This window comes from Octodon degus, unplaced genomic scaffold (genome assembly GCF_000260255.1).
Source record: "Octodon degus isolate 3935 unplaced genomic scaffold, OctDeg1.0 scaffold00061, whole genome shotgun sequence".
In the NCBI taxonomy this organism is placed as follows: domain Eukaryota; kingdom Metazoa; phylum Chordata; class Mammalia; order Rodentia; family Octodontidae; genus Octodon; species Octodon degus.
Window position 1 is genome coordinate 3,977,701 of NW_004524637.1, and position 27,851 is coordinate 4,005,551.

Sequence of the window (27,851 nt, forward strand, 5' to 3'; positions counted from 1 at the left end):
TTTACATCCTTGTAACACATTAAAGATAATTTCTCTACTAAAAGTTTTTGAAATTGTTTTAAATTTACAGACAGTTGGCAGGGGAACTAATATGATGTCCACACATTTTCTCCTCAAATTCCCATTTTCCATATTTCCTTTTTGTTTTCCCTCCTTGTAGTTTCCTCCTTCATACACATATGCATATATGCATCATTTAAGTGTAATTTGTAGGCATGATACCCTCTTAACACTGAACCTATTTAACACTCATACTTGCATTTGTCTGTATATGTGTGTGTTTTGTGTGTTTCTAATAAAATGCAGTTCTCAGGCCTCAGCACTGAAAAATAGCCATCTGTTGACAAACACCTATTCACATTTCTCATAAATGTCTTTTATGGGTACCAGATCCAGTTCAGAAGTATGTGCTACACAGTGGTGTTGCTCCTCCACTAGGCATACCAGCTGAAAACTTGGTGATTTTATTTATTTATTTTTTATTTTTATGTTTTGTTTTTGGTGCCGAGGACTGAACCCAGGGCTCCTGGCTTGATAGGCAAGCATTCTACCACTGAGCCAAATCCAGCCTTGGTGATCTTTTTAATGTCTAAAATAAATCTCTGTCAGTTGTTCTTATTTTTTCTTAGTGGAAATTAAGAATTATAGCTAGCCATTGATTAATCTTTGAAATCAAGGTTAGTGGGTTTTTCTTATTTGTAGTCTGAATCTCCACACTGTGTTTCTTAATAAAAAAAAAAAAAAATCTTTGAATTTAATCCAGTTAAATATCTTTTTTTTTTTTTTTTAACTTCTTGATATGTGATAAAAGTGACATTCTCAGTGATGTTTCATCAAAGACAGGCCCATTTTTATTAAGTATAGTTGGTTGTGTGGAGAGTTGTAGGTAGTTTGAATAGGTAATTTGCAGCTCCCTTCCCAGCCCAGCTAGTGCTAAGGACCAAGCTTGGCCTTGAGCCTGCTCAGCAAGAACTCTTAACACCATTACGCATGTCTTTGTAATTTGATATTATTCAGTTAACAGACGTTTCTCTGCTGATGACCTGCATGCACCTCTAATCCTAGCACTGGAGAGGCTGTGAGTGAGTTCAAGGATAGCCTGAACTAAATAATAAAACCCTATCTCAAAGAGACAGAAAAGACTAAAAGCAAGTTTTCCATAGATGAAAAAGGAGAAAGGAGGTTTTGGTCAGATTTTGGTTTCAAAAGGAAAGTCTTTATAAGTTTACTAATTTTATCTGTATTTTACGAAAACTAATTGAGCAGTATTAAATAGTTAAATTACGAAAAATTTAGTATTTTATTTAGTTCAGCTGATCTGCATTTTGTTCCTAATTGGTACAAATGATTCCAGAAGTACATGTTTCTATACTAATAAATAGTTCAGGATATATTTCCTTCTATATCTTAATTTTGGGAAATTTAATAGTAAGGAGGTGCTTTTTCTGTTTTAGTATCAATCCTTTATTGTAAAAGTAAATACCTGGAAATAGCTGCTTTTCTGTGAGGTTCTAGTCCCTTCAGTGTTTCCTGCCTGCCTTTATTACTGGGTATGGTTAAAGCAGTCAGTACTAGCTGCATGGTGTTCTCACACACCTGCCACCACAGACCCGGAAGGACACTCTTAACCTGACTGAGCTTGGCGGCCTTGGCGTTCCTACCAGCTCTGATGCGAACTCCTAGGCACATAATGTATTTAGGGTCTTCTCTTAGAGAAACAAGGAGACAAGAACAGAGTTCTGAGACATTTTTAAGGGAGTTCATTGACATCTACCTAAAATACCAAAATCTTTTATTTCTTTTGTTCTTTTTGGAACTTAAGGTTTCTGAACAACGTGAATGTTGCCCAAAATGTGGAAAAGAAAAAGAAAATCAGACCAAATGCCAAAGTTGTGGTAATATTTTTCGTAATGATTTACAAAGAAATTGCAGACAAACTGTAACTTTGAATGAAGCTACTGGACCATTGTTAAGAACATCAATTCATCAAAATTCTGGAGGACAAAAGTCACAAAACACAGGATTGACAACCAAGAAGTTTTATGGGAACAGTGTGGAAAAGGTTCCAATTGATATAATTGTCAGTCATGGTGACAGTAGACATACTTATTTACAGACTAATGGAAAAATCATTTTACCTGGGGCAAAAATACCCAAAATCACAAATTTGAAAGCAAGAAAAGCAAGCCTGTCAGACCTAAATGATCCAAGTAAGTGTTTTCGCTCTCTTTGGTTTTTCTGAGACTCAAATCCCTGGATTTAAGTAGTAGGCCTACCTCAGATCCTGTGTACCTGGCACTACAATTGTGTGCTGCCACACCTGGGTTAATTTTGCTCTTTTAAATTGTGTTGTATCAACCCAGTGAACAATTGGGGACTGATTGAATAAACTGTTGAATACATGGTTGTATAAGGGGGAGGAGAGAGAGAGGTCTGATAAAATCCTATGTAGAATGATTTTTAGGATTTTAATTAAGTAAAGCCATAGACAAGACTGTGTTATAGAGGGTGGGAAAATCAATATGCTTTGTTTATTTCTTTCTTTCTTGAGACAGAATCTTGGTATGTAGTCCAGGCTGACCTTGAACTCACTGTGTAGCCCAAGATGTATTGGTAAAGCAAATTAATAGCTATATTATTGTCTTGTCACCAAATAAGGTTTGAGGAGGTCTTCTGAGATGGAGATGGGGACCTCAACTTTCCCCAGGAGTACATTTATTGGCTCTTTTCTTACATAAAACATTTTAGGGCCCATCAGTGTGGGTGTAGGGAAATTTATCAGGCAGAATTGGAAAGTTAAGAAGTCTAGCTTGTGCAGCATTGATGAGGTTCACACTGACTGCCCATAAGAGAACAGGGTCAGCCTTTTGGGATTGGCTGGGGTGGATCTGATAGGTCATTGTTTTAGTTCTGGTTGCATCGCTCTAGAGGAGTCATGTGGCATGGAGACCAATGTGTGGGTGGGGGGTAAATTCATGGAGAATCCCTCTCATTTGAGGAGAAAATGTCATGGAATGATCTGGGATGGCTTTTCCTGGAACCCAAGGTGCTGTTAGGAATAGTGGCTGGAGAGTTCTAGGAGTTACTTCAGCTGGTCTGGAACTGGAGATTGTAAAATCAGGCAATGGCATGTTGCTGGAAATTACTTTAGTTCTCATCTTGAGGTCCTCAGTCTTGAAGAGGGATAAGATAAATGAGGTAAGTCTAAGGCTGGTAAACATTTGACTGTAGACACTCCTTAAGTAACTACTGTGCCTGTATGTATTAAGTAGGAGTCTAACCTCAAGCTTTTAGGGTAATAAGACCAAAAATTCAAAGGCAGAGAGGCCAACTTTTATCCTGCTCCTCATTCATTACCCTTTGCTGTACATCCAGCCTCTAGGTATCTCTTAATTCTCCCTTGTCTGAGGAAATTAAGATACTGGCCAATCTGTCTTTATAAATTTTCGGGCTGCAGTAAATTGATACATAAATGAGGAAGTGTCAGGCTGAGCCTTAAGTTTCTGGAATGCCTAATCATAGGCCTAGGGAGAAGGATATGGATAATCTTGGGTGAATTCGATCAACATAAGAACTACAGTTTCCTTGACTCTTTCCCTACCTTTCTTCTAATCTACCTTAGTCTCAACGTTAAAGATACAGGACCAGCTCTCCACTACGAATGTGATTATGTACTGCAAATGTATACTTAAAAAAAAAAAAAAAAAAAATTAAGATTAACAAAAGAATGCAATAATAAATATAAGTTCATTAAGTTGAAATTGCTTTTGGAGACAGTAGTGTACTTTTTAAAAGTATGCTTAATCATTGTTAAACTTGCATTTATTTTTTAGTTTTTAGATAGTCTCACTAAGGTGTCTAGTAGAACTCATGTTTACGATGCCCTCCCCTGAGCTGCCCTGTGGACTGGAATACAGGTGTGCACACTGTATGTGACTAGAACAGGCATCTTTGATGAAGTCATGTTGAAGCAGAGCCCGAGTGAAGGAAGCAGGAAGAAACGCTGATTGATGTAGATGTGAATGGCCTTTACAATGCAAGCACAAAGAACCCTGTATTAGTCTGCTTGGGTTACTGTACAGAAAACAATGATTGGGTGACTTAGAAGAAATTTGGTTTCTGTATGGTACAGAAGAGCTTCTGGATCCCGTCTCAGTCCAAAAGAATCCACATTTGTAATCCTATGGAAAAGTTACTGGAATTCTAATAAGTTAATTCCAGTCTACCACTTCCAGTGTAACACATGGAGAGAATAAAGACACTAAATCTTGCTCGTAGTTGTGGAGAACTAATTAGGAAAGCAGCTGTGAGAACATTTGATGAATTGTATGGTATCTTTGCACATTCTCCTTATTTGCTTTGTAATCATGGTAACATTAATCACAACTCTTAGGTTTTTTTTTTTTTGTTTTTTTTTTTTTTGAGTCAAAATCTCATTGTGTAGTGCAAGCCATCCTTGAATTCATTTCCAGTTTGGCCTGAAATGGTGATCCTCCTGCCTCAGCCTCATTGAATGCTGGGATTCTGAGCATGTACCACCATGCTTAGAAAACTTTATTTTAATATGAAAATTTATTATACCATCCTATGAAAGCATTGGGGCTTTGAAGGTTTTTGCTATGGTTTGTTTTGTTGCACATTCTAGGTAAACATTCTAACGCTGACCTGCAGACCAATCCCCTTTTAACTTTTATTTTGAGACGTTCTCAGCTGCCCAGCTTGGCCTCAGACTTGATATCCTCTTGACTCAGCCTCATAAGTAAGTGGAATTACAGAGGTGTACCAACACACTTGGCTGGGGCTTTATAAGTTTTATACATACAGTACAGGTTCAGAGGTTTTAGTGGTTTTCCCACGGCCATGGGATAGCAGAGGGCCATGACTACTGTTGTTCGATGGTTGCTGTGGCGGTGGGCTTTCTTTTTAGTATATACTTTTATGTAGGTTTTCAAAATATAGTGTGTGGACTTTTTAATAACTATATTAGAGAAAGTACATATGATGTGTGTTTTTAAAAATATGTTTATATACACACATATACTCACACATCTCAGACACCATGCCAAGCATTGTGTATCATTTGCTCCTTACAACAGTGTCCCCAGTTTCACAAGAGAAATTTAACGAGTTTGCTAGCTCTGAAATAGATTCAGCATCTGCATCTGCTTCTGAAACTGGACAACAAAATAAAAGAAAAAAGCAGAATGATGCAAGTCTGGTAGCCTTCTGGAACATGTATAATAATCACTAAATATTAAGTCAGCATTTCTCCATAGTAAACTAAATAGTAAAACTGCCTACAAGTTCATACATTCTTAGTCACACAATTTTAATGAGCAGGTGTGTGTGTACCATGTTTTAGGTTCTGGGGATATACACTGAATTGAGTAAGACAGTGTCTTAATGTCATGGTTTGTGTGTAGAGAGGAAAGACAAGTGAACAGGTAAACACAACAAAAAGCAACAAAATTTAAGTCATTTGGTCTGACTTGGTACCTCTGTGTTTACTTTAGACTGAGTTATCAGTCTGAAGTGATATTGAAGCTAGTGTTTGTTGATAAAAATACAGATTTGGGGGAAATGAGAAGCTTGTGGCATATTCTTGGAACACAAAGAGAAAAGTGGAATAAATTGAGAAAAGTATACAAAGGAGCCAGATTATAAACCATAGCAAAAAAATAGGATTTTACTCACATGCAATTCCTTGGGTGAGTCCAAGGAATTGTGTCAAGATGGATTTGCTTAGTTTCAGAAATGACTACAAGGTATAAGAGCAAATTACCTTCATAAGGTCTTTTTCTTTTCCGTGTTCATTTACTTACTAAGACTTACTAAGCAGAGTCACTGGTCAAGTTACAGTTTAACAATTTCATCTGTGTGATAAATTTATTTGGCCACGTGAAATTTCACAGATTTAAGAGGCAGGTGATTTTGAGAATGAGTTGTGTATATAAAGTACTGTCATATCTTCAACTTACTGAAATTGTGAAATAAACCTACTGGTAAACCTACATTTAATTCTTATAACTGCTGGTGTTTTCCATCTGGGTTTGTGGCAATGGGCTCTAGAATGAATTTGACATTTGTGTATTTTTTTAAAAGATCCCAAGTTGTATGCTTTCTTGTAAGTTAACTACTTTTCATCAGATAAAGGATTTTGTCTTTGTTCAAAGTAAACCTAGTGTATTCTCCACTGATAGTTTATTGACACTTTAACTGATAGAAATTAATCACAAGATTCTATTGCAAATAGAATTTTAATGTAAATTTTGAATTTTCATTACCATTTAGTCATTTTGTCCAGTGATGATGATGATGACAGTGACAAGAGTAACAGAAGAGACAGCCTCTCTCCCCAACCTGCTGACTCAGCCTGTTCTTCTCCAGCTCCATCCACTGGAAAAGTAGAAGCAGCACTGAATGAAAATCACTGCAGAACTGAGCTTGAGCCAAAAAGCATTCCACCAGAATCAGAGCTAAACACAGTCATATTGCCAAGGAAAGCAAGAATGAGAGACCAGGTACTCTCACCTTGATTCAAATGAAAGTCTCCCCTTTTGAGATGTTAATTAATCTGTTTTTGCAATAATATAAGATTATTTATTAATTGGGGATTAGATAACACTTTAGAAGATTATTCCAAAATACTATAATAAAAAATTATAGGATTTGAGTGTTAAAAATTCAAGAAAACAGCAAAGTACCAGTGTGTTTCTGTTAATACTTGTTTTATATAATTGCATGTGCTTATATAATTGTTACCTCTTCCTGTGGGATTTTTCCCTTTACAGGAATACAGTGACCTTCTTTGTCTTAAATCAATCTGCTTGATATTCACTTTGTCTGCAGGTAGAATAGCTACCCCTTCTTTTTTTTTCTCAGCTCCTGTTACATGGACTGTTGTTTTCCATCTTTTGCCTTTCAGTCTATGAATTTCTTTTTGAATTAAATGTGTTTCTCGTATGCAGCATATTGTTGGAACTTGCTACTTGATCCATTCTGCCAGTGTGTTTCTTTTGACTGGTGAATTGAGACCATTAACATTGATGGTTACAATTGATACATTTTGACTTATCTTTGTCATGTTATTTTTTTGTTGTGGCCCCCCACACACACTTTTCTTATTTAGTTGTTGATTTCTTTTATTAGGGTTCATGGAGTTGTAGTTCTCTCTTTTTCTTTTTTTTTTTAAGTTAGCTCTTTAGAATATCCATCAGAACATTTTTGTAGTACTGATTTGGTAGTCATGAATTTCTTAAGTTCTTTGTTGTGGAAGTATCTTATTTCTCCATCAATTAAAAAAAAAATATATTTAGTACAGGGTCTATAGGATTTCATTACATAGATTGGACTCGTAGTGATCCTCCTGTTTTCAGCCTCCCAAGTGCTGGGATTATAGGCACATGTCACCATGCCCAGTATCAGTTGCTGTCTCAGTGTGCCCTGGGGCAGGGCCGGCACTGCACACCAGGGATCGAACTATCCATCAGTTTTGAAAGACAGTTTTTACAGGGTATCTCAATTTCAGTTGAAAATTGTTTTCTTTTAGAGATTGAAATATTTAACTCCACATTCTCCTTGACTTACGGGTTTAAGTCAGTTGTACTTCAGATGAGGTTTCCTTTATAGATGATTTGTTTCTTTTTCTCTGACAGCTTCTAATATTACATTCTTGTGTTGGATTTCTGGAATCTTGACTATGATATGCTTGGCTGCAGCTTAGGGGTTTTTTAGTTTGATTTTTTTTATCACTGTTATTTGGAGTTTTATATGCCTCACTTCTTTGTATGTCAAATTCTCTTTCCCTGACTATGATATTTTCTGCTGTGATGTCTGAGGTTTTTTAATGTCATTTATGCTATCCTGCATTTTCATTGACTCCTGTCAATCTGTGGTATTTTTCTTTGCATCATCTAGCAGCTGCTGGATTTATTTCTTGTGGTCCCTTGCTATTTTTTAAGAACTCTTTGTTTTATGATCAGTAGCCACAAGCTTGTCTTCTGTATCTGAGATTCTGTCCTCACAGTGGCTGATTTTTCTGGGGATACATTCAGTATATCCAGAAAATGGAATTTTTATTTTCCTAGATATCTGTTTGAGTCTTTTTTATGGATTCCGTTTCTTACGTTGGGCATTCGTGATTTCCATCATTTGCTTAAGTTCTATGTTTTTATGTGTCTGCTCTTATGTCACTGTTTTCATATGGTCACCATTTGTGCATTCATCTGAGAAATCATTTCTGATTTGTCTTTTCCTAGAGTTTCATTCATCTGCTTTGTTACCACCTCAGTGAGGCCAGGTGGGGGCTTTCAGGTTGTCTAGACCAGTTCGGCTTGCAGCTATCATTATACCTTCTGTGTGCTTGAACTCAGCTGAGAACCACTAGAAGGACCTAGAAGTTGTTCTCACTTCTTCCTGTATTTGCCTTTGATGAGATGGATGTCTGAGGTTGCATTTTGCTCCTCTCCTCTCCTCTCCTCTCCTCTCCTCTCCTCTCCTCTTCTCTAGCTTACTTCCTGATTTAATGCTTGTAAATTGCATATTGTGAATTGCTTTATTACTGTTACTTAGAACCCTTACTAAGAAACTATATCTCCAAGGTATGTTCTGGGCATATCTGGTTTTGGGGCTTTGAGTCTACTGGAAAATCTTACCTATTCAGTTTGTTGGGCATGAGAAGCTGCCTGCTTGGTACAGCCCCTGGTTCTTTGGCACTGACCCACAGTAATTGTCTATGACCTTATACAATCTCAGAAAAACAGCTGGTTAGAATAGTTATGTCATTTTTGCTAAAGTTGTACAGTCAGCAATAACAGTACTATCAAACAGCTTACAAACTGAGGTAACCATTAATTTGCCATCTTCTAACTGTATGAATTAGATTTGAACTTATAAATCAAAGTCTAAAAACAAAACCATATACAGTAAATAAATCCTGAGGACTTAATCCTGAGGCAATATGCCGAATTTACCCTTGGGCAGAATATTTTAAATGGGTTGACAAAAAAAAAAAGGGAAAGATTAGAAGCAAGGCTGAGGGCCGGGGCTCAGGAGAACAAGCGCTTGCCTGGCAAGCGCAAGGTCCTTAGTTCAATCCCCGGTACCAAAAAACAAACAAACAAAAAAACAAAAACAGCCCCACAAGGCTGGAGGAAAAAGCAGGATCTCACAAACTGTGGGAAACTGGTACAAAAGACAAGAGGAAAAGAGAACGGGGGAAAAAAAAAGAATATAACAAGACCACAGAGGAGGTAGAAACCATGTTCACACATAATATAAACAAGATTAAACTATGAAGGGGGGAAAAAGTGGAGCAAATAGCCCACATTAGTATCTGCTGTCACTTGTAGACAACATGTGGAAACAGTTCAGATCCATGTTGACTTATCTCAGGACAACAGCAATAACTTTATGGCAATGTAGTGGATCATCTCAGCGTGAGACAGATGTGTCGCCTTGATTTCCCCAGAAGTACTGGTTGGGACCAGACCAGTTCAGCTTGCAGCTATCATTGCATCTTTTGTGGGCCTGAACTCAGCTGAGAGCCACTAGAAGGACCCAGAAGTTGTTCTGAGTTCTGAACTCAGTTGGCCCCTCTCCAAGATGACTCCCATCCAGTTACCCTCTTCCATAAACATCTAGTCCCACAGCATTCACTCGCAGCTAGTGCAGTCCCTCAGGTCCAGAGTCCCCTTCGATTGCTACATCTCTCCATGGTGTTCCTTGTCTTCCTCATATTGCTGTGTTCTAGTGTCTAGACAGCAACTCAGAGAGGCTCTTTCTCTGATGCTTACCAGAAGTGCCTCCTCAAATTTTTTAGAATTGTGTACTATGTGACCAAATAACTAGTTCCCGTGAATCTCCAGGGAATTCCTTAACTCAGCTCCAGTATGTAAGGCTGTATCTTTTGATATGATTATATATTAACAAACAACTGGAGAAAAAATCATTGGTCAGTAATATGTGTGTGGCTGAATAAGTTATGATACAGTTATATGATGTAGCCATTAAAAATGAAAACAAGGTACATGTCAGTGGCTTTTAGGATTTCTGCAGAGTATTAAATAAGAACATCAAGATAAAGAAATTTGTGTATATTGTTTTTATAAAAATAACTTTAATAAAAAAAAAACTTGCATGTTAAAAAGTTATGTATGTGACTGAATGCCAAGGTTCCTGGAAGTACAGATGAAAATATGGAAACAAAGTGTACCAGAATACCATAAAGAAGATTTTGATAGGTAAATGCTAGTGGAGGGGAAAAATGAATGGTGTGGCAAAATGTAAGCCAACATAACCCAGTTTTTTTAATGTCTTAGACACCACTGAATAATGAGTAAAGGAAATTAATGAAATATAGAAAGCTAGTAACCAAAGTAGTGAATATAAAATTTAAATATCATCCATACTACCACAGTTTTTAATTTATAGCATTGTGTCTATTTTGGTATTTCAATAAAAGTTATGTTAGGGTTATAAATTGGTGTGTCATTACTGGAGGGCAATTTGGCAAATAGTAAGATTTACTATAGAAGTGCTTGTTGGAGATAGTTGGTAATGGGGACATTTTGGAAATGTCTTAAATACAGTAGATATCCAGCATAGAAGCATTCAGTTTGAAAAACAATGTTGTTATTGTTCAAATTGTTAGGTGAAGAGTTTTCTGACTGGTACACTGAAGCCCCAGAGGATGTCCAGTGCCCGTGTCAGTCACTCTCTGGGAGGGTGAAGAGCACTGAGATTTGAAAGCTACCTTCTGTTGTATCAGCTCTGTGCAGCTGAAACATTTCTATGGGTACTGGGAGTTGAACATAGGACCTATGCATTGAGCTACATCTCTAGTTTTGCTGCTGTTTTTGAGACATGGTCTTGCTAAGTTCAGAAGTTGCCCAAGTTGAGCTCAAACTTGTGATCCCTCCTGCCTCAGCTCTCCAGAGTGCTGGATTTACACCATGCCATACCACACCCAGCTCGGTTGGAGAACTTTTAAAATTCATTGTTTTTGGGCCGGTCAGATTGTTCAGCATATTAAAGCCCCTGCAAGCAGGTACAGGGGCCACGGGTTCGACCCCTAGGCCTGCTGTGCCAACCCCGCCCCGGGGCACCCTGAGATGGCAATTGAGACTAGGCGTGGTGGTGCCTATAATCCCAGCTCTTGGGAGGCTATAAGCTCGTGGATCACTATGAGTCCGATTGAGTAGTGAGAACCTGAACACCCTGTAGACCCTCCCCTAATAAAAAATAAAAAGTCATTGTTTTATTAGGAAGCCAAATAGCTCTTATTAGGAAGTCAGGGACTAAACCAAAACCAAAGCAACCCAACAAATTAAAAACCTCTTTAATAGGTTTCTATAAATAAATAATTTGGGGAAATGGTCATGCTAAGTTGTTAGTAGACCTGAATAAAACAGTTTTAAAAATCAGAGATATAGAGACTCACATTTGCTTTCATTCTTTTCATTTTTTAAACTGATATATAAAATATAAAATTTGTGCATAATTTTGGAGTACAGTGTGATATTTCAGTTCAAATATGCATTAAGTCAGGTTAAAATCTCCTCAAACATATAACATTGCTTTTTGGCAAAAACTTAAAAATCTTACCTTCTATTGGAAATGTATTATACATTATGATTATCAATAGTCACGTTGTTATGCAGTAGCACACAAAACTTTTTTTTTACTACTATTTGATTGACCCATCCATCCCTATGCCATACTCTTCTTTAGTCCCTGATAGCCACCATTCATCTTCTAGGAGATTGTTTTAAGGTTCGATAAGTAAGTGAAGTTATCTGGTACTTGTCTTTCAGCACCTGACTTGTTTAACATGATGGTCTCCAGTTCCATATTTTCGTGAATGACAGGATTTTATTCTTTTTTATGCCTGAATGATATTGCATTGTATGTGATGCTGCATATGCTTTATCCATTCAACAGTTGGTGGACACTTAAAGTTGCTTCCATTTTTTGGCTGTTGTGAATAGTACTGCAGTAACATGAGTGTTCAAATGTTTATTTCTTTTAAAAAAGGACAAACAAATGTTCATTTTTCCCGCAGACTGAATTCATTTCCTTTTGATATATTCATTTCCATTTTTGGATTGCTCAATCATTTGGTAGTTCTATTTTAAATTTTATGAGGAACCTTCATACTGTTTCCAGTATGACATTGTGATTTATCATCAATAATATGCAACAATGGACAAAGGCTCTTTTTTCTCCATATTCTTCCCTTCACTTATTATCCTCAAATCTTTTTGGCAGTTGTGTTGTTGGAGTAAAGTGGTGTCTCACTGGAGTTTTGATTTGCTTTTTTCTACTAATGATGTTGAGCAATTATTCATATACTCATTGGCCATTTGTCTTTTGAGAAATCTCTGCTTAGTCTATTGCCCAGCAGTAGAGTTATTAAGGGTTTTTTGCTATTGAGTTGTTTCTCTACCTTTCATATTTTGGCTAGCAATTCTTTTTCAGTTGTGTACTTTGCAGGTATTTTGTTCTATATTTCTCTTAGCTGTTAATAGTTTTTTTACCCCTTTGTTTTCATTGCTATGCAGAAGCATTTTAGTTTCATGTAATTCCCTTCTTTTTTACTTGTTTTTTTTTTTGTTGTTGTTGTTGTTATTTTTGTTTTGGTGGTACCAGGGATCAAACTCAGGACCTTGTGCTTGCCAGACAAGAACTTAGTCAAAACAAAACAAAACAAAACAAAAACTTAGTCCACTGAGCTATCTCCCTGGACCTTGTTTTGTGTTTTGGGGTCCATACTTTTTAAATCTTTGCCCATTTCAACATTCTGAAGTATTTCCTTTATGTTTCTTTCTGCCTGTTTCTTAATTCCAGATCTTACATTTAGATTTTTAATCAGTTTTGAAGGGTCTTAATTTTGTTGTCTTGTATGTGGATATTAAGTTTTCCCTAATTCAGAAGTCCAAAATCTGAAATGCTCCAAAGTCTGAAACTTTCTGAGTGCCAACATGATACTCCGCAGTTTTTTATTTTGTGTTTGAAATTAGGGGTGTTCCACAGATATTTCAAAATCCAAAAAAAAAAAAAAAAATCCAAAATCTGAAATACTTCTAATTACACTTATTTTGGATAAAACATCTAACCTATAATCAAAGTTATAGACACAAATATTAGTTTGTATTATTAATTTTCTTTTGGAAATGACTACTCAGTGATACTTTAGCAGATCAAGTAATTTAAAATATGTAAAGCATCCTTTTGTAATGTAGATAACATTTCTATAATTGCTTTTTTTTTTTTTTTTTTTTCCTCCTTCCTGTGCCAGAGATTGAACTCAAGACCTTGTTGGGCTTGCCAGTCAAGGGTTTAGGCTGCTAAGCTCTTTTCCCAACCCCTCTATAATTGTTTGTTTTGTAAATAAAGTGTTGATGATTTCCTTTAAGTCCTCCCAGTGTCATTATTCTTTACTTTTTGTTGTTTGTTTGTTTGCAGTACTAGGGCTTGAACTCAGGACCCTGCTTATTCTGCTGAGCTATCTCTCTGGCCCTTCTTTGCTAACTTTTTGTCCAGTATTTTACTGTGCATAAAGCCCTCTTCAAAGCCTATTATGTAAAATGGCTAATGTGTATAATCTGTATCCTTCATATTTTTCATTTTAGGAAAATGAAACTTAAGTGTTTACTGAGTTTTACCAGATAAGATTACTGAAAGATAATTTGGCTGTGATTTGAGCCAGAAGTGTCTAATTTTCTGGGATATAGTGCTATTACTTGAATTCATATACCAACTGAAATACTACTAAATAAAGTAGAAGACATTGATTTTTATTTTAGTACAAATTCTATGTTATAATGTTCATATATGTTTTATATTGTGCTGTATACTATTGTAGCCTTGTTATAGTGACTTGTTAAATGAAAATTTTCTTTTCCAGTTTGGCAATCCTATTATCACCACCCCTCTAAAACGTCGTAAAGTTAATTCTCAAGAAACTTTAATGGATCCTATATCTGTAAGATGCCCAGGTTCCTTTGAAAGTATCATTTTAAGCTGTCGAAGTATACGCGTAGGAACACTGTTTCGACTATTAATAGAGCCTGTAATTGTAAGTATATTTTATTCATTGTGCTACTATAAGATTCAGAATTCCACTGGCAAATCTAGTTTGTAATATTTAAATTTTGTTAAGTTAATCAAATATCAAATTTATTTCAAGATTTGAAATTGCTTTAAGAGTATTGTCTTCATTAAAAGTAGTAGATTAAGGGCTGGCCAGATAGCTCAGCGGATTAAAGCGCCTGCTTTAGGCAAATGCAGGGACCTGGGATCGGGTGGAGGGTCTCAGCATGCAAGGAGGGGCTGAGGGCATGCTAAGACATTGAATGAGATTGGGCGTGGTGGCATGCACCTGTAATCCCAGCTATGAGGAGGCTGAAAACAGGAGGATCACTATGAGTCTGATCTGTGTAGTGAAACCCTGTAGACCCTGTACTAAATACATTTAAAAAAAAAAGAACAGTAAAAGAGAAAGAATCCAGAAGCTTTTGAGTTATGTGGGAAATATATATTGAACCTTTAAAACTTCAAGAAATAGGTTATTATACTACATCGGGTGCCCAAGAGGTATTATGCTTTTGGACTAGTTCAGTGTCCACAAGATGTAAAGGATTTTCTGTAGTCCCTTAATTTTTTCTGTCATACATGTCTACATTACCACCACTAATCCCATTCAAGTGTTTATCTTCTATTGGAAATTTTAATATACTCTCCTTAACCATCCACCGCTCTGTTCGAAACATTGTTGCTAGATTGATCCTCCTAAAACTGTGCTTATCCTTTAATGCCTTAATTTATGTCTTTCATTGAATTTTCCATCTCCTAATATTATAAAGGATACTTTGTGCATAAAGTATTACCCTTAAGAGAGCATATTGTATCATAGCATGAAAGTTAAAGGGTAGTTGCTTTATTTTTACTCAAATTATGGTAAATGATAGTAATTTATTTTCTGGTAAGGTTTCTTGGTTCTAGAAATACAATATGGGTAAAGGAAAAATTTGGCAGGTTAGTTTATAGGAACAAATGAAATAGGAAATGATTTCTTAGTAGAACAAAGCTCTGTGGGGGGTTGCCATTTTTTGTTTTTGTTTGTTTCCAACAAAATACTCCAGTTTATTAAAAATGAGAAAATTTCAGGGCGGTGGAGATAGCTAAGTGGCATAAGCACCTGCCTGGCAAGTTCAGGGTCCTGAGTTCAATTCCTGGTACCAAAAGAAAGGAAACTTTTCGAAGGTATTCCAGAGATGTAAAGCAAATAGTATATACCCTATTATTTAGTACCCAATAATATTATATTAATTGTTTTTCAGTGATGGGTGAAATTTGGTTTTTGTTACAAATTTTCATACTGCAAACTCTCTTTGTGGATTTTGTCATTTGATAAAAATACCATTCCACAACCAAAGAGATAACTTAGTGGCATAAGCGCCTGCCTAGTAAGTAGCACAAGGTCCCAAGTTTAATCCCTGATCTTCCTCCCCCCAAAGAATGTCATTCTGTGTCACTTCATGCCTCAAAAATTTCCTGGAATACTCTGTAGAGTTTATGATTTTCTCTCATATTAGCACTATTATCACTATTCTGTGTGATAAAGTTTTGTTGGTGATTTACATTTTTAATAAAAGTAACTATACATAGCTTTTAGTCTCGAAGCTATCCAAGAACTACATTAATAGATTTTTTTTCTCTTTTAAACAGGTTAGGTTATATACTTACTACAGTGAAGTAAAACTTTAAATATAATCCAAAAAAGGTAGTAAGTATAAAAAAATGTGCTGACATACTTTTTAAAAATCAAACTGATAAGCAAAGTATTTCAGCCAAAAAATTAACGTAGAAAATTTGCTATGCAATATTACTTTTTGTAGTATAGGACTTTTCCAAAAGACATCTTTCATTGAAGTATACAGAATCTTACTTATTTTTCTTTGTAAAAGTATTTATTTATTTATTCGATACAGGTTCTTGCTACACAGTTCAGGCTTATAGTGACCCTATTGTCTCAGCCTGCCCTGCGCTGGGATTATAGGCATGCACCACCACACCAGGTTTCAGTGCCAGCACAGCACCTGGGGTTCCAGGGCTGGTGTGACATGCAGTACCAGAGATCAAACCCAGGTCCTTGCACTTGTCAGGCAGGCACTTCAGTCAAGCTATCTTCCCAGCCAGGACCTATCATTTCTATAGAAGATATAATTAAGAAAGCGTGCATTTTATTCCTGAATATAACTTAAATTTCATTCAGTCAGTAATAGAATTGTTAATATCTAGAAATGCCATATTCATTTATAAGTAAAATGGGTTATATTATTGGGACTATTACATATCTAGTATGAAATTCTTTGTTTTTACATTAAAAAAAATCTAATACCTACGTTTTCAGTCAGTTTAATCTTAAAAATATTTTGAGATATGGCCCAATATCTTCCTTATAATATTAGTATTAATACACATAAATTTTAAATGACATAAATACTAAGACTTTGGTGGGGAGTAGTACTAGGGAATGAAATCAGGGCTGTGTTCATAACACTTTTTTATTTTAAAGACAGGCTTTCTCGCAGATTACTAAGGCTGGACTTAAGCTTGCAATCCTCTTGCCTCCACCTCCCTCCCAGTGTGCTAAGAGTATAGATGTGGTCTCAGTTACTTTTTCTCATTGCTGGGGCAAAATGATGAGCTCCTAGTTAGTGGAGATTTCAGTTCATACTCATCTGGCTCCAAGGCAGAGTGGCACATGGCAGAGGGCAGCAGTTCATGGCAGTGGGAAAACAGCAGGAACAAAAGGGAGGAGCAGTGGCTGTGGCAGCTAGCGAGCTTTCTCCCTCCCTTGTACTATATTTAGACTATCTGCTCCAAGGTAGGTGTGGCACACACACCATAATCCCAGCATTGGATCACGAATTAATCACAAGCTGTAGAAACCTGCTCCAGTGACTGCATGAGGCTTTGGGGGACAGCTAGACACCATAATAGGTGTGCACCATTAAGTCCAGATAAAACACTCTTCAAATTCCTTTGTTTCCTGAAACAGTTTTATTCAGCTATTTTATATCTTCACTTACTGTATTTCATTTCTGTTGCTACTTTTTGAGTCACCTAACATTTTTCTCAAGCATGTAACTTTAGCTTCTGTGTATGCTGAAGTGGCCTAACCTGAGCCCTTCAGTCCTCCCGCCTTAGCCTCCTGAGTAGCTGGGATGAAAGCTGTGTGCTGTTGCTTGAAGAATACAAGTAGTGTGTTACTTTCAAGTTAACCTGGAAACCTGGTTAACCTGTTACTTGTTCTTTGTTTTTTGGATTTTTCCCCTTGTTAGTATATGTTGCAGTGCACAGTGCTTGCATTCATCGTCGGGAATTGCCGTTGTATATAGCACACCTTCATTCTTTTTACATCCCTTCAGCTAGCATGTTACTTTCAGAGAAATCCTTGTAAAAGATTTTTAGTAACATTCTAGACTTAGTAATTGGTGTAGTTATTACCAAATTTATATTTTTGTTTTTTACATTATGAAAAATTTTCCAGTTCAAAGAATATTATATTACAGTGAACATTTATGTATTTCCACTTAGGTTTTATCAGAATTGTATTGTACTATACAGGTTAAGTATCACTAATTTAAAAATCCATGCTCAAATGACTCTCAGTTTTGGGAGGACATGTGGTGCATACCTGTATTTCTAGCTCTTTGAGAGACGAAAATAGGCAGAACAATCACCTACACCCAGTTCAGGTCCAGCCTAAACAAATTAAAGAGACCCTCATTTTTGAAAAAAGTTGTATTGGGGTTAGAGGTGTGTGTGGTTCAGTTTTAGAGTTTGTGCATTAGCAGGTACAAAGAAGGCCCTGCGTTCAATGCCTAGCAGCACAAAAATAAAATTTTGGAACTTGGAAAAGAATTTCAGATTTTCACATTAAGAGAGAGGCTCAGTGAATCCTAGGCAAATATTTGAATATTCATAAATCTCCAAAATCTGATATATTCTGGTTCTAAGCATTTTGGATAAGGAACAAAAGTACTTGAGTCCTTTCTGTAAATGTAAAACATTTTTGAGATTGCTTAATGTTGTCTTCCTTACATTGAAATACTTAGTTAGAAAATTGCCATTTTTTGAATCACCAGTAATAACTGAGTTTGGCAGAGATTTTCAATAGGTGCTAATACCATTGAGTTAAAATTATTTGGGGACAAGATATTTCCTTTGAAGTATCTCTTCACATTATTTAATCACAAAGAGAAAATCTATCTTTACAGTATAAGAACTAGCATTTCCTGCCTTAGTCAACTGATGAAGTCAGACAGCATGTGCCTTCTGATACTACACTTTCTCTGGGGAGAGTTTCAGCACATCCCATATGTTATATTTGATGGAAATGTGCTGCTTGAATTTTCAAATTAGGCAGTGAAAGTCCAAGATGTTGAATGATTTGTAGAACTTACCCTGGAATTCCTTAAAGATCGTGTCATGAAGAGCAGAGAGAGGTAGATTTCTGCTGCAGGATGGAGCATACAAGAGAACTAATAGAGTGTTGACAAAGTCATGACTTGAGGCAAAGTTAAAATAAAAATTAAAGCCAGTCCTGAGTAGTTTTGGAAATTTAACCATGAACTGTATGTTGAGTGAAGTTAGTCTTGATTTCATAAGTGTGTTAATACTTTGGTTGCATAGGAGAGGGTCCTTACTTCTTCAGGGATACATGCAAAAGTTTTTGGAAATTAAATATTATATATGTTTTTTGCTTGATGAAAGGCAGGCAGAGGAGTGTGTGTGTGGAAAGAGGGGGTGGAACATGGCAAAATACTAAGTTAGGAAACGAAGTTAAGAAGTAATTGTTCATTGTAGTATTATGTTAGCTTCCCTAGACATAATCTAGTGATGTAATAGAAGTTGTAAGTTCTCTGAAAAATTGAAGTCTCGCTTCCTAATCGATAATTTTGTACTGTAAATAGTTTATCTTAATGTTATGCATGTAGTAAATGGTTTAGTTTTTCTGGATTCTGTAGATCTATGTTAAAGTAACAAAATCTTAAGCATAATTAGTACTAATTTATCTTAATTTTTTTATAGTTTTCTGTAGAGTTTATCAAGATACATCTGGATGGTAAGCTATTTTTTTATGCTTATTCCCTAAAGCTTTGTTTATAGTGAATCACCGTACAGGAATAAAAAATTAAAAGATATTTACAGAATTTATTAAGATGATTAGTCATTTTATATATTTGGACAAAGGGCATACAACTTGGTATAATTTAATTTTGTAATAACAAAATCGAATTTGCTCTAGCCCCATCGTTATTTAGACAAAAAGCAGAAGCTGCTGCTGCTGCTGCTTTTTCTCTTTTGGTTTGACTTGTTTTGTTAAAACGAGGGCTTGCTATGTAGTTCAGGGTGGCCTTGAACTCAAGGGCAGTCATTTTGCTACAGCTTCCTGGGTACTGGAGTTACAGGCATGGACCACATGGGCTACAAGCTTCTTCAGTATGTGTGTAAGTTATTTACAAAGCATAATGAATGACATGACTAAACATGTACTTCTGCTCCAATGATTCTGCCCTCTATTGATTCCTTTTACATTTGTCTTTGTTTTCCTCCAGAACCAGAAAGTGATCCTGTAGAGATTATTTTACATACCTCTGATCTCACTAAATGTGAATGGTGTAATATCCGAAAATTACCAGTAGTGTTTCTTCAGACAGTACCAACAACTTACCAAAAGCTGAGCATGCAACTGCAAATGAACAACGAGGATAAAGTATGGAATGACTGTAGAGGAGTAAGCAAGCCAACAAGTAAGTTATCTCAGCAGGTTGTAAAGTGACAGTTTGTTGAACAGTAAGAGTGTGAACGCATCGGAAGTTGAATGCTCAGTCCAGGACAGCATGACTGCATGTGTATTTTAGAACATGTATTAAAGCAGTATTTCTCAAGTCGTTCACTTCATTTATAAGAACATATTATAGCTAACTTGGAGATTAGAAGTACTGCTTCCATTTTTTTTTTTTTTTTTTTAGATGAGGAATTGCCTACACAGAAAGTAGAGAACTATTAGAATCCAAGTTTAGCCACTTATAAAGTTTTCAAAATAGATTAAAACTCAAAAAAAATCTATTCTCTTTAACACAGTCAGATTTGAGTAAAGATAGTTTCTTTAACTTGTAGGAATGTTAAGTGTAAATCAACCATATCAATCTGAAATCATTAAAACAAGAGACTTAAAATGTTTCTGAGTTCACAGAGCCTTTGTCAGTTACAATCCATAGAAATGTTTCTCCAGGGCCTAAGGACATAGCTCACACATACAAGCATCTACCTGGCAAGCACAGGGGCCCAAGTTCCATCCCTGGCCCCACATGCCATGCTGGCCCTGCCAGTTCAAGACCAAGGGACCAGAAAAGTGCACACAAAGCCAGCCCAAGCTATATAGTGAGACCCATCTCCCCCATAAAAAAAAAAGAAAAAAAATGTTTCTCCAGTTTCCCTTATTACACAGCTGCTTATAAAGTACATGTCAGCAGTAATTGCTGTTTCAGCTTAATCATGAGTTAGTACTATTATTAAAGCTGGAAAAGTTGACACATTAGTGAATAGCAGGTTTGCATTTATATTCTCTAGAGATGTTACCAATTCACTTGACAAATTTCTTATTTGAGTTTGACAAAATGTTAATTATTTAAAGTTATAAATAGATTAAGATCCTATTCAGTAACATTGGTTACGTCCATCAATAGTTTTTTTTTTTTAAATAATTTTCTTTTATTTTGAAGAATAAAAACAAGAACAAGAAAACAAAAGCAAAGACAAACAGGGTAACATAACAGATCAATTACAGATTTTCAAAACTAGAATAGCTGATTAGCAGTGATTGATATATTATCTATTTTAATTATCAAATCTGTTGATCAGATTAATAATACAGTTATGGGAGATATGATTATTACCACATGCTTCAAGAAATCTTAATTTTTTCTCTTATTACCTTTTAAAACAAAAATTTATTCTTAAGCTGTTGTAGGGTTTTTGTTTTTGTAGTTTTATAACTTTGGTTATATTGTTGGGTAACATTTTTATTTCTTTTATTCCATTATTTGTTTTGTGTGTATTGTATGCCAAATGTTTTTGTAGGACATCTGATGATCTTGGAAATTAGTTGTGAACTCTTTTTGTATTTATTTCCATTTCTTTCTAGATTTGGAAGAAGAATACATCATTCTAATTTTCCAAAATAGCCTTGATCCACAGACAAACATTGTATTTGAGAACATCATTAATAATATTGGTATAAAGAATAATATTTCCAATTTTTTTGGAAAAATTCTCTTTGAAGAAGCCAATAGCAGACTTGTTGCTTGTACAAAAAGCTATGAAGAGAGCATCAAAGGACGTTGTATGCAAAAAGAAAACAAAGTTAAAACTGTAATTATGTTTAAATTTTTAAAAACTAGTTTAATGGATTATTTACACTTTATTACAATGTTGCTCATTTTAATTTTTTCTAATTCTATTTCAGAATTTGTTTTTATGCATGATGTGTAAACTGTCCTGTATCAAAACATTAATGATAGCCAGTCTTAGTGGCACACCCTTTAACTCCAGCACCTCAGGAGAATGAGGCTGTATTGTAAGTTTAGGGCAACTTGGTAAGACCCTGTCTCAGAAAGCTGGCGAGGAAGCTCAGTGTTGTAGTACCCCCGTGTTGAGTCCCCAGTTATAAAAGTAAAGGCGGATGGGCCTTGGAAGCGTTTTTATTTCCTCCTCACACTCTGTTGTCTTTTTTTTTTTCCTCTTGTCCTTTTCATTTACACCCCTCACCCAGTGTGTGTGAGTGTATGTGCGCACATATGTGCATGCACATGCACGCTTCCACATTCAAATTACTGCCCTGTGTCTGTCTTAGAGAGGTTATTACAACTTTTGGGTGGTTTTACACATTTATAGTTTGGGGGTTTTTGTTGTTGTTCGTCTTTTTGAGACAGAGTCTTTGCTATGCAGTTCAGACTGACCTTGAGCTCACTTTGTAGCACAGTCTGGTCTTGAACTTGCAATAAACCTCCTGCCTCATCCTCCCAAGTGTTGGGATTACTGCCATGGATCATCACACCTACCTATACATTTATAGCACATAATTGAAAAGTTGGAAACTAAAAAAAATACTATTTTATTATATATTTTTTTGGTATTGGGAATCTCAAGACTTTGCATTTGCCAAGCAGATACTATGTTGCTGAGCTGTCTCCCTAATCCAGGAACTAAAAACTTTACTGTTTGAATTTGATTGTCAAAATATGTGTATAGAATTTACGCAGTTAAGCAACTTAGAACCCTTGTGAAACAAAGGCTGCAGTACTAATAGAACTCAATTTTGGTATATTAACTTCTTGGGAGTAAATCTTAGCCTGGATTACAATTTAGAAATGTGGCTACATAGGTAAGGGACAATCTTGGTAGTTGGACAAAACCTCATGGAGTTAGTGGGTTGGGGAGAAGAGTAGGAGAAATGGGACTTGTTCTCCTTTTGCAGTTATAGGCGGGAAATAAAACCAGAGGAGGAAAAGAGCAGCAGAAGCCAGAAGTCATTTTGGATGAATTATTTTAATAGAAGGTCCTGTAAGAACTTTCTGTTTCGCTTAGGTAGACAGTGTCATTGAACTCTGGCCCCACAATGGAGTGCTGGATTTAGGTAGATCCCTGTTGCTAGAAGAAAAATCACTTTGGTCTTCCTTGAATCTTACTAACAAAATCTAACTTTAAAACTCTCAGAGCAGTAAGACACTGGTAAACCATTATTAGCATGTTTTGGGAGAATATTGTTGTTTAAAAGTTATAGAAAGTGGGGCTGGAGAGATGGCTCAGTGGTCTAAAGCACCTACTTGGAACAAGCTTGGCAAAGCACAGGGACCACGGTTCAATCCCCCAGTACCACATGCCAGCCAGCCCCGCCCCCTGGTGGGCTGAGCTGGCCACACACATACAATAAATAAATGTAAAAAATAAATAAATAAAATAAGTGTTTAAAAAAAAAAGTTATAGAAAGTGGCGCTTAACCCTTTCTTGTTTTTAATTGTTAAATATCATGCGTCCTTTGCTAGATTCATATTTTTAATTCTAATTGAAAGCTTTCTATGCTTCACCCTTGATCTTTTTATAGAACATTTTTCTAATCTTGTGTGTTGGTACTTTAATTTCCTTCACCAGATGTCCTTTGAATCTAAAGTACAACTTAGAAACAAACGGGAGTTCCAGTTTTTTGATGATGAGGAAGAATCTGGAGAAAGCCACACCATCTTCATTGGGCCTGTAGAAAAGTAAGAGGGCGCTTTGGACTTTGAGTGCTTCAGAGCTTTGTCTGTTTTCTTATGTGTAGTTGTACGGATATGTAAAGCTTTGTTTATTTGGTTTTTTTAAATTTCAGATTGATAGTGTATCCACCACCTCCTGCTAAGGGGGGCATCTCTGTTACTAATGAGGACCTGCACTGTCTAAGTGAAGGAGAATTTTTAAATGATGTTATTATAGACTTTTATTTGAAGTAAGTTAATTTTTTGCTGAGCTTCTAATCTTTAACAAAAATCTTTAACATTCCAATGTCTTTTCGTTTTCTTGTTATTTGGATTTTGAATTTCATCATTGCCACTTACTGTGTGACCTCTGGCAAATTAATTTGTCTATACCTTTTTCCACATTTTACAAATGAAAGTAGTATGTACAAGTATTGTAAGAATTAACCGAGGTAATGCATGTCAGGTATAGGAAAAATGCTCAACACTGACATTTTCATAAAATAGTAGTTTATTTTACATCTGTCTTGTAAAATGGGCACGTGTATCACACAAAACAAAATATAGTGTCAGTATACTCATTGCTGTCTGATATTTTAGTTTGTTTCAATGTATTTCATAAAATGTTTAAAACATTTGTGGAAACCTGATGAGTTCATTTTTATACTAGCAAATCTATCTTACTCTGGGGGAAAGCAGAATGAAGTTTTAAGTAGAGAGTGATAATTATAGTTGAATTTCCTTTAGGCTATTTTGATAGGCATATACATTTCAGAAGTCTAAATATGTTGTCATTTAAGGAAATTAAATTAAGGTGATTGAAGAAGCCCACCTCTTGGCATGAAGAAGGAATGGTGAGAAGTCGTAGGCATAAGGGCTGCGGGGTATATAGCACTAGCAGAATTTAGAACTGGGAATATGGTTATCAAGGGATATAGGTGCCAGAAAACTTGGGAGTTTTCTGACTCATAATACCTGTTAAACTTATATCTTTCACATTTCAATATTTGTCTACAATTTTTTAATTTGCTATATAATTATCATTGATTTTCAATAAAGAAAATAATGAGAAGGAAAAAAAAAAGACCTGTTAAAAAATGTTAGAATAAACTGAAACAATGAGTGTGGAATAGACATAAGTGGGAAAGTGATAAAATTGCTTTTATTTTAGTAGTACCAGTGATCAAACTTGGCATCTTGCGCATGCCAGGCAAGTGCTTATGTCACTGGGCTATCTCCCTGCAAAATTCCCTCTTAAGTATTTTGTGATAGCTGGATAAATGGACTGTTTGTGAGGCCAGGGGTGTAGCTCAGCAGCATAGTCACCTACCTGGTAAGCACAAGGTCTCTAGTTTGATCCCCGCTACTATTGAAAGGGACTGTTTGCATAAGCCATTGAATATGTGGTTCAGGCAGACGCATCCAACTGCAACTTTCCTTTTTTCTCTGTTTTGCAGTGCAGAGGAATTGTCTTAGGCACGATTTAAAGCACATATATAACAAAACTTCCTTTAAAAAAATTGTATTGTATTGTAACATTTAAGTAAAAGAGGAAAAAAGGGCTGGAAGGTGGACACAGCTAAAGGCTGGTTGAGTTTTGAACTGGAGATGCATAGATTTAGGGAGATTTATTTTGTATGTAGTATAAGAATGAGTGACATTGCTTAGGGATATAGAAAAGCAACTGTAAACACAGACCCTTGAGTAGATTTTAAGGTATAGTAGAGGAATTTAAGACTTACGAATAATTTCCAAAGTAAGAAAACAAATTCAGAGGTTGGAGCCATAAGATTAAGGAAAGTATGAGAGGATATATTCTTTGATGGAGAATATGTATGGTGTAGTGGAGGTCAGAAACAAATAAAGACTGATAATAATTTTGAAGGCACAGTTACTATAAACTCATTAAGGGCGAGTGGAGAGTCCTTCCTTTGTGGCAGTGAGTGGAGGCCTGCTAAGGAGCCACCCTGCTGACAGTGACGAGGTACTTCTGGACACACTGCGCTTCCACTGCTGCCTGATGTGATCTGGTACTCAGCTTCACCCCCTGGAGTATAGCGCCAGAGGAAGCTTTCAGAACATACGAAAATAAGATCCAGAATCTTACTGAAAAGTCACTTTTTTCACCAAGCAGTAGACATCAATACTTAGGAGACAACACATTATCTGGCAAAAGATTTTAAACTATTCTAAAAATGTCTTAATGGACACTATGACCACTTATGAAGTAAATGAAACACCGAAGAAAGAAAAATAGATAGTGGCAATTTTTAAAGTTGAAATATAAACTTAAGTAGTTGGGCTCAGAAGCAGAGTGAAAGAACAAAGGAAAGGGTCAATGACCTGCCTAGAAAAAGCTCACTTCAGATATAGTATCTGTAGGCTGGAAGGAACACTATGGAAAAAGACAAGCTATACAGGCATTACTTCAAAAACGGAGCAATTGCCTAGGTGTGTTAGCACATGCCTATAATCCCAGCACTCAAGAGGCTTAAGCAGGAGGATCACTTGAGTTCGAGGCCAGCCGAGGCTACAAAGCGAGTTCAAAGTCAGCCTAAACTGCCTAACGAAACCATTTCAAAAAGAAGAAGAAGAAAAAAAAAAAAGAGTTGCTATATTGCTATCTTAAAAGTAAACATAAAACTACCAAGAGAAGTGAGGGACATTATATAATGATAAAGGAGTGATACAGAAAGAAACATAGCAGTCCTACAAATGTACTGAACACCATACAGTAGAGCTTTAAATATGTGAAGCAGAAACTGGTCGACTTAGAGCAGTAAAACATATGAAACAGAACTAGTATGCTTAAAAAGAGGGGGAAAAAGGGTGATCCATAGATAGTATTGGATCTGTCAGTACTCTTAATAGTTGTTATAGGACAGCTAGAAAGAAAATCAGTAGGATATAGAAGAACTCAATGTCACCATATACAGTAGAATTACTTAATATCAGGAAGTCATCATATATTATTCTTTTTTTTTTTTAATGCGAAACCAGGGATTGAACTCAGGCTCTTGTGCTTGGCAGGCAAGCACTTTTTCTACTGAGCCATCTCCCTGGCCCCAGTCATATATTCTTACTCAGGATGACTGTACTCCCTTTTTTAAAATGCTATTTTTCCTTTTGAAGACTTAATGTATTAAGTATGTTTAGTGAAATAAAATATCTTATGCTCACCAACCAAAGAAACCGCCCTATGGGGTCCTGCCTATTAGCTCAGTTGTGCAAATGCCCGGGATAGCGTGGTTTGATCCCCAGACCTGCCCTTAAGGCAGCCTGAGCCAGCCAAAAAAAACCCCAAAGAAACTGCCCTAGATTTTAAGTGCCTAACTTTGTAAGTAAGACTCCTTGAAACCTAATACACGTTCAAGGACATATTCAGAGAAAGATGTTCATCTCTTACTTGGTAAAGCAGAAGATGGTGCTTGGGGTTGGAGCTGTAGTGTAAGCACTTTCCTATTATGTGAGGCCCTGGGTTCATCCTAGTACATACACGCGTGCACACACACACACATGCACACCTGTGTTTCACATAAATGGCCAATAAGAATATGATGAAATGCCCAATGTGATTCATCATCCAAGAGATAACAAACCAAAACCATCAAGTCATAATGTGATAGCACTGCATCCTGTCTGGATGGCTACTAACAAAAAAAGAAAAGAAAGAAAAACAAAAAGAGCAAGTAGTAGCAAGAATATGAATAAACCTGGAAACCTTATTCATGATTGGTTGTATTATAAAGTGATGCAACCATTATAAAAGACAATCTAACTAAGAAAATTAAAAATAGAACTACTGCATGATCCAACAGTCTTACTGCTGCATAAATATCCAAAAGAAGGGAAAGCAGGGTCTTAAAAACATATTTGCATATCCATATTAATAACAGCACTCTTCACGATAGCTGAGGTGAAAACCATACTATTAATGTATAAATCAGTAAAATATGACACATACAATAGAATATTTTTCTTAAAAGGGAAAGAAATCCTGTCATATGCTACAGTAACCTTGATATTAGCCATGAGGTCATGTGGTAAGTGAATCAGTCATGAAAAGACGAGTGCTGCATGATTTCACCAGTATGGGATTACTCAAATTCATAAAGACAAAGTAGAATTGGTGGTTTCCAGCGAGTAAGAAACCAGAAAAGGGAATCTGGATTACTTCTACAAGATGGAAAAGTTCTAAGAACCTTCTGTATATCATTGCAAAATGTTTAAGGTGATAAATTTTGTTTTCCCCATAGTTTTTAAATGCATTACCTTAATCCAAATCTATAATGTACTACCTTGATAAGCCAAGTACTAAAAAATCCCGTAGTGAACATGTAGAACAACATTGCTGTTGGAAGCAGTGTTTCATGAGTGTTTGGCCAATTGATTCGAACCTTTAATTATTGAGAAGGGTTGTTGAAATCTACAACCATAGTTATAAATTTTTCTTCTTTCAAATATATATCAGTTTGTCCATTGTATTTTGTAACTTTAGGTATGCATGTGTTTATGTTTTCTTGGAGAATTTACTCTTCTATA

The 27,851-nt window shown here is 36.0% G+C and overlaps 1 protein-coding gene across 6 annotated transcripts in view; it reads left to right on the plus strand.

Annotated features, from left to right (window-relative positions):
* Senp6 (SUMO1/sentrin specific peptidase 6) overlaps positions 1-27,851 on the plus strand; it is a 97,594-nt gene that overhangs the window by 44,684 nt on the left and 25,059 nt on the right. For 5 of the 6 annotated variants that reach the window (XM_023718677.1, XM_023718678.1, XM_023718673.1 and 2 more), the window contains 8 exons: positions 1,823-2,210; positions 6,292-6,521; positions 13,907-14,077; positions 19,102-19,135; positions 19,629-19,823; positions 21,221-21,447; positions 23,227-23,336; positions 23,444-23,560. In XM_023718677.1, coding sequence (XP_023574445.1) covers positions 1,823-2,210; positions 6,292-6,521; positions 13,907-14,077; positions 19,102-19,135; positions 19,629-19,823; positions 21,221-21,447; positions 23,227-23,336; positions 23,444-23,560 — 1,472 coding nt within the window. The remainder of the gene's footprint in view (positions 1-1,822; positions 2,211-6,291; positions 6,522-13,906; positions 14,078-19,101; positions 19,136-19,628; positions 19,824-21,220; positions 21,448-23,226; positions 23,337-23,443; positions 23,561-27,851) is intronic. The other variant, XM_023718676.1, reaches the window with a different exon arrangement.